This window comes from Arvicanthis niloticus, chromosome 25 (assembly GCF_011762505.2).
Source record: "Arvicanthis niloticus isolate mArvNil1 chromosome 25, mArvNil1.pat.X, whole genome shotgun sequence".
NCBI lineage: Eukaryota > Metazoa > Chordata > Mammalia > Rodentia > Muridae > Arvicanthis > Arvicanthis niloticus.
In genome coordinates this window covers 17126342-17140416 of record NC_133433.1, presented here as the reverse complement: position 1 = coordinate 17140416, position 14075 = coordinate 17126342, and the positions used below count along the sequence as shown (strand labels likewise).

Below are 14075 nucleotides of genomic sequence, written 5' to 3'. Positions count from 1 at the left end.
AAAGAGTTAATTTTGGTTTAGAGTTCTGGGATATGTCATGGAAGGAAAGCCAGAGCAATGGGCATGAAAGGCTGGACATATTACTTCTGCTCTGAAGGCAAAGAGTGACTAAGAAACAAGCATGGACTGTAAAGCTGGACCTATAGTGGTGAGCAATGACCATTCCCCAGCTTGAGTATTGCTCTGCTTTGAAATTTCCTCTGCCTAGCAAAATAGTCCCTTATGCCTGAGCATTAAACCTCCCTCTGGTTCTCATGACAGATCAACAGGAATAGCCTACATTCTTTCTTGAACTAGTCTTTGTTACTGTCTAAAACCTCAGGAACTAGCCTTCTAATATTTACGGTCTTTGTAGCCTTTAGGGCTTTCAAATTCCAATGAGAATAACCCATTAAGCTCTGTTGACAGCATTTAAGGACTCTTTCTTCTTAGCCTGAAGTTCCAAAGTCTACCTACAAACAAGAGTCAAAGCCTAAAACCCATATATTCAGGTTTATCACAACAATGATCCCACTTTCAATAATACTTTCTTGTACTGAAATACTTTTCTCATTCTTGTGACAAATTGCCTGGCAAGAAGCAACTTAAAGGAGATAGTGGTTACTTTGTTACATTTCACGAGTATACAGTCTATCAGGATAGGGAAAACATGGCAACAGGTACAGGAGGCTTCTAGTCACATTGCATTGAAATCAGGAAGCAGAGAGTGTGGGGTCCCTAAATGTATCATGACCAGTAAGTAGCATAAAGATCCATGACCAGGCAAGAAGGAAAAGTCAGTTCAGCCTGAGTTAGCCAGGCTGGATCAAACTTCTGGAGTCTAATGTCAGGAGATTTATTGCCAGCATATTTAACCAGTACAATTTGAGGGAAAACTTTTTTTTTTTTTTCTGGTGTAATACGATTCCTGGTGCACAAAGAGGTACAATTACATTGAAACTCAGCTCAAAGTACATGGCATTTCTTCCCAGAAGATGGTTTCTAGAGATGAGGCTACATACATGTATTGGCTTAAGGGCCCAGGGAAAGATCTGGCCTGGTCTCTGTCAAACTGATAACTCAGAGGTCATTTTAGCTACTAGCCACTTCCAGTCCTTAGGAGTGCTTGGGGGAGCTCCTAGCGACATAGATAATGGAAGAGTCATTTAGGCTACTGGCCATTTCTGGTCCTGTTTGTGGAAGCTTGCTATGGTCTGGCTCTGTAGAGAACACAAATCACCAGGCTGTTAACCACCTCCAATTCCCAGCCTTCGGGATGGGAAAAAAAACAAAACAGGTTATACAGCCTTTCTTTTCAAAGGACAATCCTGCATGCTTAACATTCCTGGTTTCCCTGGTGATCTCTGTGTGCAAGGATCTCATCTTGCTTCCAATGAGAAGGTGAACAGGAAGTACAATGAGTTTATAAAACATCAAGTTCCACCCCCAGTGACTCATTCTTCCAACAAGGCACCAACTCCTAAATACGCAACGACATTCTCAAAAAAATACCACCAACTGGGAACCAGGATTTCAGGTTATAGAGGGAATTTTACATTCAAGGAAACTATATAGATAGAGACTTAAAGACACAGTATCAAATGCAAGGAGGCCTTTGTGATTTCAACTCTCTTTTGGCAGAAGGCAGGCTGAAAAAGCTACTCAGCTGTCAATGGGGGGCATATCTTAGAAAAAAGCATGGATTCAGTGGGGGGCCAAGAGTGAGGGGAAGCAGTAGAGAAAAAAATAGAATACCAGAACAAGCAGAATTGTGTCCTAATGAAGGAGAATCTTGTACTATTATACCCAAGTAACCAGTGACTTGTTCCCCAGTACGTTTCAGAATTCTGTTCTATCCAAGGGGCTGAACATGTGGAATCATATCAAAGACCTCTATATGGACCTGGATTTGACTTAGGTGACACAATATACAAAGTGGATTTGGGTAACTTTCTTAGTTTATTTTCTGTTGCTAAAACAGAGTATCCCAAACTGGAAAACTGGTGCCAAACAAACCAACCAACCAACAAAAATAAGAACAACAAACAAAACATTTATTTTGGCTAATGTTTTTGAGGCTAGAAGTTGAGGGCCCCTACCTGGTGCAGATTACCTTGCTGGGGAGGACTTACAGAAGTCTAAGAAATGGCACAAAGTATCAAACAGGTCACATGCAATAAATCTGGAGATGTCACTAACTCTTTAATTCATAAGTGGATTCTTGCATAAAGTCTTAAATGTTGCACTATTCCCACTTCTTTCTTTACCTTGCAAAGGGAACTGATGAATTCTCCATGTTAGTTCTGTTAAGGACGTTCAAAACATAATATGGGCACAGCAAAATTTCATTAAGTTGGAATCTAATTGTCTTTTCCTAATGTGGGACACAGACCATTGGGGGGAAAAAAAGGGTAATCAGTACATTTCAATAATCATGTCTTCTTATGTTCCACACCCCTTTGCCTTGTGATTGCTGTTCTTCCCACCAAGAAACAGGGCCTATTCCTCCACTGGCCTTGTAAATTCAAAGAGTAAGGGAGATCACTAATTGTCCAACCGAGAGCCAAAGGTAGGCTTCGAAAGCAGCTGACAGCCAAAACATGTTGTAAAAGTGACAGTGTTTGAAACTCTGCACTCTTAACTTGGCTTCTTCTTCAAGTATAGCTTTAACACTAGCAGGCACAGGAGGACTGTGAGATGTCCAACTGCCTCAGATGTCCCGGGTGAAACCAGCTATAAGCAAACTTTTCAGCTAAGCTCAGCTGGCTAAGTTGAAGCAAGTCGGACCAAATAGTTACCCAATTAACTTGCAGTCTCAGGGATACTTTACAGACAATCAAGAACAACCAGTCACATTGGGTAAAGCAACTGGCTTTGGATGATGTGGTTTGTTACATAGCAAATAACTAGGGTGGACAAAACCTTTTATTATAACCGATGTGTTAGCTTCTCTTGTGAATAAAGATGTCACCTGTCATAAAGATGAAGTATCATGAATTTCCAAGTGTTACTTAACCTTTATTGAGTAACCATAAACCTCGGTGTTATCTTGAAACTAGAATGAAGTGATGCTCATCTAAGATATTTTTTTTGTCTGACTTGTCATTACTATACATGCGACCCCCACTGATCTGCTATCTTTTACAGTGTACGAGTAGCTGCCATTAGCTTCAAATAAGTTCTAAGCTGAATGGGGAAAAATAGCACAAAGTAAGGAAAAATAATCTTCCGGATTGATTTATGGTGAAGTAAAAGAGGAAAAAATTCTTCAAATGTATCACTCCTTAGATACAACTATAGTTGAAGAGACACATTGTGAAAATAAAAAAATATTGCTAAGTTGAATGGCAATAGTGTCTGTCATTTTCATTAAAAAGTTATGAAAGGCCTGCAAAGATGTCTCAACATTTAAGAGCCCATACTACTCTTGCAAAGGATCCAAGTTCTATTTCCTGCCAGGTATTATCACAGCTGCTGCTAACTCCAGCTCCAGGGGACCCAATGCTTCTGGCCTCTGTGGGCACTTGCCTGCACATGTACATATGCCCATGCAGATACAGGATTTTTTTTTTTTAAGTCATGAAATGATCTAGGCACATTGGTACACACTTGTAGACTCAGGGATACTTTAAAGGCTGAGACAGGCTCCAGAAGGACAGCTTGATCCCAAAAGGTACCTCAGCCATCTTATGAATTCAGGGGATACCCCTACTCTTACTCTGAGACAAGATCTCATCACATAGTCTAAGCTGGGCAGAAACTTGTTATGTAGTGGAGGCTGGCCTTGAACTTCTTTCTGTTCCTGCTGCCTCCATCTCCTAACTGTTGAGATTACAGCAGTATACCACCTCACCCAGTTTACGTGGTATAGTGGAGTGAACCCAGGGCCTTGTGCACGGCGAGTAAGCGCTCATCAACTAAGCTGTGTCTCAAGATTTGCTCTAGACCTTTTCATGCTGAAGACTTTTATTAAAACTCTGGGATTACACAGTATTTGTTTATTCAATCATTTCCTTATTTGTCTGGCAAACAGAATATGCTTGTTAATATGCTATGCATTATGTTAGATATTGGAGATATATTGTGAATAAAAGACATATGGCTGCTTCCTCCTCAAGGACTAGCTTTCATAGTACCAGGAGGTGCTATACAAGCTGCCAAAGTGGGAGAAACAATGAATAGTCCCTACCCAGAGGTGACTCCTAGGAACCACAACAATGAGTGGCATGGTAAGATGTTCCAAAAGGTGCAATTGTGATACTTATATCTTGGTGGTAAGCTGTTGCACAGAGTTCCTACTACCCCACTTTAAGTTTTGGGTGGAAAGTGCTACCAGCCGCTGCCCAGAGAATATTGGATCCTTAGATGAAACACACACACACACACACACACACACACACACACACACACACACACACAACTCATTTTCAACCTGCCTTATTGGCTCAATTGCTGGCCACTTTTAATCCCCCGAGGCTAGCTTACCCTTCCCAATACTTTTAGCTCAGCACCTCCTTAATCTACCCTTAGCTTAGTGTCCTGGTTACCTTCTTGTTCAACAACCCAAAACTACCCTCAGCTTAGATGCCTTTCTAATCTCCAGCCTGGGAAAGTGGCCTATGGCCATTCTGCCCTAGATCTCACATAATTAATCTTTTGTCCCTATGAAATATAGGGAAATTCCCTTTCCTCTTCCTGTGACTCTTAGCCTGCCTGCAAGGACCTGGAAGTTACTCCTCTTTCGTTCCACCCAACAATTGGCCCCTGGCATCTTTATTGATCAATCAAGAACCAATTGGGGAACAGAACCTTAGGAGCAGAACAGTAAGCAATAGAAATATGATTGGACTTAAGGCCCACTTAACAACAGGAAAATCATGCCTGCTACTGGAAATCTAATCAACTACCTTCGGTTAATGAGGTCATAGATCTCAGTGGAGAACATACCAGCTCTACTTTTTAGACCAGTCTCATTCCAAACATCATTCTAGATACTAATCCTTATACCCATAGATGAATGTAATTCTTGTCCCTCATCAAAGAAGCTTCTCTTTGCGAGAGACAGAGACCATCACAGAAAGCCACAAATGGTCAAAATATAGAGAATGGATAGTGGAGTGCCCAGCCCTGTGGGATACAACTGCAACACAACCTCTGTACCACAGGCTCAGGGGCTATGGTGGTTTGCATAGGAATGACCCCCATAGACTGCTTTTCTGGAGTAAGTATGGTCTTGATGAAAGAAGTGTGTCACTGGGAGGGGTGGATTTTGAGGTCTCTTATGCTCAAGTTCTGCCCAATGTGGAAGCTAGTCTCTTTTGCTACCTGCAGATCAAGATGTAGACATCTCAGCTCCTTCTTCAGCCTGTGCACTGCTGCCATACTTCTCACCATGATGATAATGGATTGAACCTCTGAAGCTGTAAGCCAGTCCCAATTAAATATTTTCCTGTATTAGAGTTGCCTTGGTCATGGTGTCTCTTCACAGCAATAGAAACTGTAACTAAAACAGGGAACATCTCAGAAGAGGGAGGTAGAGAAATTGTAGGACCCAGAGGACCAGTGAAATTATAACTCTTAGAAACAACAGGAAAGCTACACCCATGATTCCTCAACAATATGTTTGTCTAAACAAGATGCAAACAATGACAACAGTAATAGACGTACTAAATCGTAAGGGGGAAATCTCAAAGGGCCCTACTCCTGGACAAAGAACTACAGTCAATGCCGAGAGGAAGAATTAGTCTTCCCCAGGGATGAGCCACTAACTGTTTATATAATACCAATTGATAGGCCCTGAAATTGTGTACATACAAAGAACAACAGACTCAGCTGGTTGTATTTATATATTTATGCATATATGCAATAAGAATAATAATCAAATAAAAAGGGGCCATGAATCTGAAAGGGAGTGGGGGAGTGTGTGGGAGGGTTTGAAGGAGGAAGGAGGGGTAATGAGGTAATTAATATTTTATAAAGGAATCTCTCCCCAAAAGATATTTGTCTTCTGACCTCATCTGTCAATTGCAGATAGAGAGAGTAATGCAAATTTAAATATACTATTAAAATGGAGTTGGGGGTGGCATGACAGAACATGACATTTGCTGTCATCTTTGCCTCACCACAAACAAATACACCAGGCAAATACCTTATTTAGGTTACTCTGGATAAGCTAAATTCAGATTCAAGGTATTAGTTGTCCGATGATGAGAGTTGCAGATGGCAATGGGAAAATTAACTGTGGGAATAGATGTCTCTTATCACACAGGAAGCAAAGTGTGAGGACCTACAGGGTTATAAGCCAGCAAAGCAATTTCTCTTTAAGGGTGTACAGCTTTGATGACCCAAAGGCTCCTCCTCTTAACCCTTGACAGTACCTCCCAATACTGTTTCTGTGGGGAACCAGTCATTTACATACAAGCCTTTGTAGGACAATCCAAACCATAACCAGGGCAAAAGCAGGATTCTCTGGATTAGTTTTGTAATTTTCTACAACTCAGTGATCTTTAGTATGTAACTCTGAGGTGCTGGTACTCATTTCTCAAGGTATAAGCTTTTAAAATTATTTTTAATTTTTGCCAGGAGAGCTATATCTTAAGTTTTCAAATCCCAGGCTACTGGAGACCCATCTAGATTATAAGAATCACATTTTAATAAGACCCTTATATTGCATTGTATCTTCCTGTAATTGGCCCTTCAAAGATGCTGCACGACACAAAACATTGTTCTTTATCTTCCCTTAGGGTTTCCAGCTGGTACTTTATAAATTTAGGAAGAAAGTCTTCAGAGAGCAACTTGAGGATTCTGAATGCGATTTGAGTAGTTTCAAATGTCTGGTGTCTGCTGCTTATACAGACTGAAACGTAAGGGGGCAACTACCAGTTTCCTGTCTAGCTATTTCACGGTGGTACCTTTCAGCCACCTTTTGCATGGAAATCACACCCTAGATATTTGGGAACACCTGGAAAGTGAGTAAATAATTCTTCCCAAGTCACTCAGAAGAACCACAGCAGGAACCCATTATTCCGATTGCATTTTTACTTGGATGTGTTTTAAACTTTGGTTTGTTTTTGTTGTTGTTTTTAAATGTAAATCGCGTTGGAATCAAATGGCAAAACATCAAAAAAGTAACAAAAAATGCAAATAGAAAATAAGACAATAAATCTGTTGAGTATTTAAAAACATTTTTAAAAAATGCTCTCTCTCTCTCTCTCTCTCTCTCGCTCTCTCGTGTGTGTGTGTGTGTGTGTGTGTGTGTGTGTGTGTGTGTGTGTGTGTGTGTGTGTGTCTTGCGGTAGGCCAGATGAAGGCATTGGACTTCATTTACTGGAGTTACAAGTGGTTTGTGAGCCACCAAATGTGGGTCCTGAGAACTGTCTTTTGTGTCCTAAGCAAGACCAATGAGCACCTTAATCAATCAGTGAGCCCTCTCTTCAGTCCAATAACTTTTAAAAAAAAAGAAACTTTTGTAGGGAAAACGATTTAATTATGTTACATTATACTTAAGCCTCATTATTGTAAAAACTAAAATGACAGTCTATTTTATAAAACGGAAGTTGTAAAAGTTAACACTTATGCTTAAAGTGCCAAAAATCAAATGTCAGCATTCAATTGCCAAAAAAAAAAAAAAAAAAAAAAAAAAAATCAAGGAAAAGAAGAAAGCCCAATGCGCACGCACCAACATTTCTTAGACAACAGATACTGAACTATGATTCACAACAAAGAAGAAAGTTCTCAGAGGAAATTGATAACCCAAGAAATAAGTTTTCTTCACCCAGCCAGAAAGTTTACCAGTTAAGTTAGACTCTCCTACTTCCTGGAGGAGCTGAACTTGATTGCTCTAGTTTTCCTCCCCGTAATCAAGTACAGGCCTTTCAGTGCCTTTCAAAGCTGCTCTTTATCCTGGTTTCCCTTAGTTTCAGAGATTCCTCACCCTCTCTTTCCCTTGGCCCCTCCTCTTGCTTACTTGATCTCTTCCCCTCCCCCACTTCCTAATCAGTCCTCCCGTCCCCCCTTTTCTCAGACTGGCTGGATTTCCCTCCACACTTCCTCCCTTCCTCCTCCTCCTCCTCCTCCTCCCAGGCTCTTTCTTTCCTCTCCAGTCCCCTCCCCCAGCATGCCTCCCGGCGTGCTTCCCTTCCCCCGGCCTCGCGGTCCCGCACCCTCCCCTCCCCCGTCTCCTGCCTTGTGACACATCCTGGGCCCTCCCGGAGGCCGTAGCAGAGGCGCGGCGGCATTGCTGGCCACCGCCTCCTCCCTAGCCGCAACCCAGCTCAACCCGCGGCCCGCCGCGCTGTCGCTGCAGTCATGGCTGCTGACGGGGTGGACGAACGTTCGCCTCTGCTGTCAGCATCCCAGTCGGGAAATGTCACTCCCACCGCCCCGCCGTACTTGCAAGAAAGCAGCCCAAGAGGTAAGGCCGGCGCAGACCGTTCTGCTTCTCGCAGAAACGTCTGGAAGGATGAATGCCGGGGAGCTCTAGCGCGGAGGCGGAGGCGAGCTTCTCCCTTGGGCTGGGGGAGAAGGATGCTGACTGTTGCCTTCCCAGGCGGTGCCTGCCTGCCCGAAAGCCTCTCTGCAGGGCTTCGCTGCTGCTGCTGCTGCTGCTGCTGCTGCTGCTGCTGCTTGTGGTGTGGAAAGTGTGTGCTTGAACACTTCGTTCCCAGCTTCAGGATCTGACATGAATTTCCCAAGCTCGGTGTTGCTGTTTTCCAAAGCAGCCCCTAAGTGCAGCTGGGCGGTGGTGCAGATACTCCAGTCATTCACAAGTGCTTTTGGTTGCTGAAAAACACGGGGTACTGCTCGAACCTGGCATCTGTCCTTGAGAGGACTTCGGCACAAAACATCTTAGTCTCTTACACTCAGCCCCAAAGTGGAAGCAGAGAACTGCCTAACTAGAAGCAACGGAGTTAGTCAATATTCCTAATATGTCTGAAATTCCTAAGCTACGAGCATTATTCCTGTCTGTAAGGAGTGTGTTTCATAGCTTCAGTGGTGAATGAAAAACCTTCGGTTAGAAAGGGAGGAATTTTTTAAATACATGTCTGGGTGAGGCTGAAATTAACTTCTAAAAAGTTACCCAAGTTTATACTGTATATATTTTTAGTTTTGTTTTCAGTGTAGAATAAAAAGGGATTTGGGAAAAATGGTGTGGTGAAGGAAAAGAAGTCTGTTTACCAAAGGATTCGATTTATTCAAGATCTCTCTTTGTTCAAAGTGCTTGGGGGTGTTTACTACAATAGTCTGCAAGGCAGGCCTTACAGAGATCATTAAATATGGCACGTGCAAAGGTTCCTTACTTCATTTTGCTCTTTTGGCAGAATGTGAATGAAGTTTAAAACCCAAGGAGGCCAAAGTTAGTGTTTTGGGAATATAAGCAAGTCACATGTCTTGTAACACAACTTTTTCTAAGTTCATGTCTGAAATGGGGGAAACACTACAACAGGTTAGAGTTTTCGGACATTTAACGTTTCTTTTTAACATTTTATAACTTGAAAATCAACATTCTGGGTCTCAATGTATAAACAGAAGCAGAACAAAGGAAAACTATGGTTAGCTGGGAGTAATTCAGAGTGATTGACAGCCTGAGAGGAAAGGGGCAAAGTCCAAGGGAACTGACGCACAGAAAACCTACAAGCTACCCCTGTTGGTCAGAATTCACAGGGACACCGAGTCGGGGGATTTCCTTTAGTGGCCATTCGATATTAATATCATACTGTCTACTATTTATTCACTGGTTCCTGAAGGAATGTTTCAGTTTTATTAATTTTCGTCTGTGGATAAAATATCTGGTGATTTATTAAGGGACTGAGTTGGGACTAAAGTCATGGAGATGCCTTTTCTTTTAGTCAGCTTGTGGTTATAACAAACACATTGATATATATATATATATATATATATATATATATATATATATAGTATATATATCTTCATAGACTTCATTGTTTTCTATAGATTTTCTTAATTTGATCAGATTCCTCAAACTACAAAGGAAGTAGCATTTCCAATCAAGCACTGAAAAGAAGTCATTTCACCCTAAAGATCTCTTAACAGCAACTTTTAAGGGCATGTTTAATCAAGACACTTCTTTGGCCTTACAGTAGAATAATTTTTTCAGAACTGATGGAGATATTTAAAACATTAATATCATATGGGGTAATACCTATGAAGCAAGAAACAGATGAGAAACAAAGCCATTTTATTCGCACCATGACAGTACCTTTTCTTGATTAATAACATAATTATTTGAGTAATGCACATGTTCTAAATCCTGAACACTGTCCCATTCATTCATTCATGAACTTTGCAGGCCCCCAGACTATGCCACATGCTACACTGCTCTGGGTAAGGCTGACCAAAACTGTGCCTTCATGGAGCTCATGTGGTGGAGAGAAAGAATAAATACATTCTTGACTGACTCAGCTCAGATGCTTTTTCTTTGTTTTGTTTTGTTTCTTGAGATAGGGTTTCTCTATGTAGCCCTGGCTGTCCTGGAACTCACTCTGTAGACCAGGCTGGCCTTGAACTTAGAGTTCTGCCTGCTTCTGCCTCAGGAGTGCTGGGATTATAGGTATCTGACACCAATCTCTGATAGTTCAGATTTTAAGACTTCTGTTATCATCAGATTCTGTTAATAGCTGAAAATAATAAACTTCTTAGTTGGAATCCAGTGACTAGAAATTGAATATACGTTTTAATGGTTAATTTTAGTTTATGATACCACTTATAGTCAAACTGTGTGTGTGTTCTATGTGTTTGTGTATACAAGTGCCACAGGCCCACAATCATGTGTCTCTGTCATTCTCTACTTCAGTTTTTGAGACAGAGTCTCTCAGAGAACCTGGAGCTAATTGATTAAGCGATTCTAGATGACCAACAAAGCCCCCAAGTCCTCCGGCCGTCTCACTCCTCATGTCCTGGATTCCAGTGTGCCTATCTCAGCCCTCTCTCTATGTGCATCCTAGGATCCAGATTCAGGTCCTCATGCCTCCGTAGTAAACATATTACCCACTTTACTGTTTTCCCACTTTAATTATTCAGATGCTTAGTAGGTTAAAAAGAGGATGATGAAGAGGAGGAGGAAGAAAAAGAGGAAGAGGAGGCTTAACAACAGTATTTTCTAATCCATTTGCATTGGCCACCCTTCTTTTTAAAGATTTATTTTTTATTTTATAGGTATGTGTGTGTGCCTGAGCACTGTGTGTGTGCAGATGGTTGAGGATACTGGCTGAGAGCGTTGGATTCCATGGAACTGGAGTTCCAGTTGGTGGTTAGCCACCCATTGTGGGTGCTGGTAACCAAACTTGGGGTCCTCTGCAAGAGCAGTGTGTGCTCATAACCACTGAGCCACATTATCAGCCCCAGTTTGCATCACTTTCTAAGGATCGTGAATTACCATACCTATCTCCTGAGAAGAAATTGTGTATTTTGGGTTATTTCGGTGTAGGCTATTAATAATACAGTGAAGAACATTTAGCATTGGACATTAGGTTTTGTCCAAGAAGAATCCCATGTAGTCCTTTGTAATGGTTTGTATATGCTTGGCCCAGGGAGTGGCACTGTTGAGAGGTGTGACCTTGTTGGAGTAGGTGTGACCTTGAGAATGTGGGCTTTAATACCCTTGTCCTAGCTGCCTGGAAGTTAGTACTCTGCTAGCAGCCTTCAGATGAAGATGTCGAACTCTTACCTCTGCACCATTCCTGCCTGAATCCTGCCATGCTCCTGCCTTGATGATAATGGACTGCACCTCTGAACCTGTAAGCCAGTCCCAATTAAACGTTGTCTTTTAAAAGACATGCATTGGTCATGGTATCTGTTTACTGCAGTAAAACCCTAACTAAGACATCCTTGAAACTATCCACCTGAGTTTCTACTTAGAAACTCAGGTGGTCTCCAATGTCAATACTGGGTAGCTACAGAGTGGTGTTTCTCTCCTGACTACAGTGCTCTGGTATATAAGCCAGCTTGTGTTAAGGCATAGCAATTAAAATAAAATACAGATATTAGTTTCATTTGAAATGAAAGAAGGGGGGAAAAAGTACCACAAACTTGAACAGTTTGGATAGTTGAATTGGTTCCCTTACAGATCTACTAATATTTGAGACAATATATGGCAGAATGGTAGAACTTTCACATTTGCATCCCAGTTTGCTTCTCTTTTGATGTAATAAAACTCTATGACCAAAAGAAATTTGTGAGGAAATGGTTTATTCCAGCTTAGGAAGCCAGGGCAGTCAAGTGCTCAAGGTAGGAATCTGCAGGCAGGATCTGAAGCAGAGGCAGTGGAGGGGTGCTGCTTACTGGCTTGTTTTTTGTGGCTTGCTCAGCCTGCTTCCTTATGCAACCCAGAACCACCTGTCTAAAGGCAGAACCACTGCCCGCAGTGGGCTAATACTTCCTATCCAATTATTAACTAGGAAAATGTTCCACAGGCATGTCCAAATACCAGTCTGGGGGAGGCAATTCCTCAGCTGAGGCAACTGCATTTTGTGTCAAGTTGGCAAAAACTAAGAGCTCATACATATTGCAAAATGTGTATGAAATATGTTTTGAATTCCAGGTTGTCTAAGTGTGCACAATATTGAGGATGGGAATGTGCTTATATACTTGCGTATAATTCAGAAAGGGGATACTGGGTTACAAACAGAGAGGCAGGTCTTCTAGGCTTGCTTTTTTTCATTCATTCTTCAACATATCCTGGTATTTTAGCCAAACTCTGTGGTAGGAAAGGAAAAATAGACTAGTTTCCTTTTCTCTTATGATGTAGTGGAGGACGGGTTGCAGAATCATTCACAGAAATACAAAATGCAAAAGGGACACAGACCAGATTTGAAACATGTCTAGTGCCTTGACCACATTCATTGATTTAACCTGGTTAAGGGAGACGAGACGGGAAAGGCTTTCCTGAACCGTGACTAGAATCTAAAGGTGGAATAGGAGTTATCCCAGATGAAAAGGGTATCACATGGACATTGTATGTGAAGCAAGTAGTATGAAAGAAACCAAAAACCAAAGCCACAGTATCTGCATGGGGACTGGGGAGTGCAGGGGCCGGGGGAGGAAGTGCACTGCTGCTAAGGTAGAGATAGATGTAGAACACATGCTACAAAATGAGATTAGAGAGTTGGTGTAGCTGATACTGTCCATAGACTTCCTTGCCCCATAATAACTTTGTTTTTAGACATTTGAGCCCTATAGAGCCTCTCCCCTTCAATGAGGGCCGACCCTGTGACTTGGTTTAGACCTCCAGAATAAGGTAGAAGATGTGCTGAATGAGTTTAGATGTTAATGAGAAGAGATTATTGTTTTTTTGCTTTGGGCATTATTCAAGTGCACTTTGGAAAAAGTAACTTGTCCTGTAAGAAAATGGGAGGGCTGGAGACGCTCAGCTTAGAGAAAGCTGGAACCAACCATTCAGAAAGGCTACAGAAAAAGAAAGATGTCTGACCAACCCTCAGACATCTCCACACAGACACACCATACAGACGATTCTTTAAATCACACTAACTAAAGCCAAACTATTACTATGTCTACATAAGAGACTGTAAATAACAACATCCCAGACTGATGCTGAATAACTCATAGAATTGTTGTTTACATTATTATAGACCAAAAATCCCTACAACGAATATGAGTTGATTCTAGAGCATTACAGGCCATATGAAAGATATTTTCTTTAAACAAAAAAACAAGTATGTCAGATCACTATTTTCAGTCACTCTGTAGAATTAGATGGTTGACCAGAGTACAGAGGGATAACTGTCTTACTGAACTGCAGTAATAATTCAGGCAAATTTGATTAATTACACTGGTTGTTTGGACCCAGGTTATATTTAGGGATAAAAGCCAAGGAATGAGGTTTAGGAGGGAGACTAAGCTAAGCATTGTAGCATATACTTATAATTCCAGCTGCTCAGGAGAACTGTAGTTTGGGGGCTAAGTCAATTTACCAAGATCCTGTCTCAAAATAATTTAAAACATAGCAACAATGGAAAACAGGATGGAGATCAAACCCAGTGGCAGAGGATTTGATTAGAAGGCAGAAGCCATGGGCTTAGTTCCCAGCACTGGCAAATCAAAGGGTAGATTGAACTGAA

General features: G+C 41.6%; 1 protein-coding gene across 1 annotated transcript in view; it reads left to right on the top strand.

Moving 5' to 3' along the window:
• The first annotated feature begins 8000 nt into the window (after positions 1-8000).
• The window catches only part of Pip4p2 (phosphatidylinositol-4,5-bisphosphate 4-phosphatase 2), a 47870-nt gene continuing 41795 nt past the window's right edge, over positions 8001-14075 (top strand). Inside the window, exon 1 of the mRNA XM_076924132.1 lies at positions 8001-8392. Within this exon, the coding sequence (XP_076780247.1) occupies positions 8287-8392 (106 nt within the window). The 5' untranslated portion in view covers positions 8001-8286. The remainder of the gene's footprint in view (positions 8393-14075) is intronic.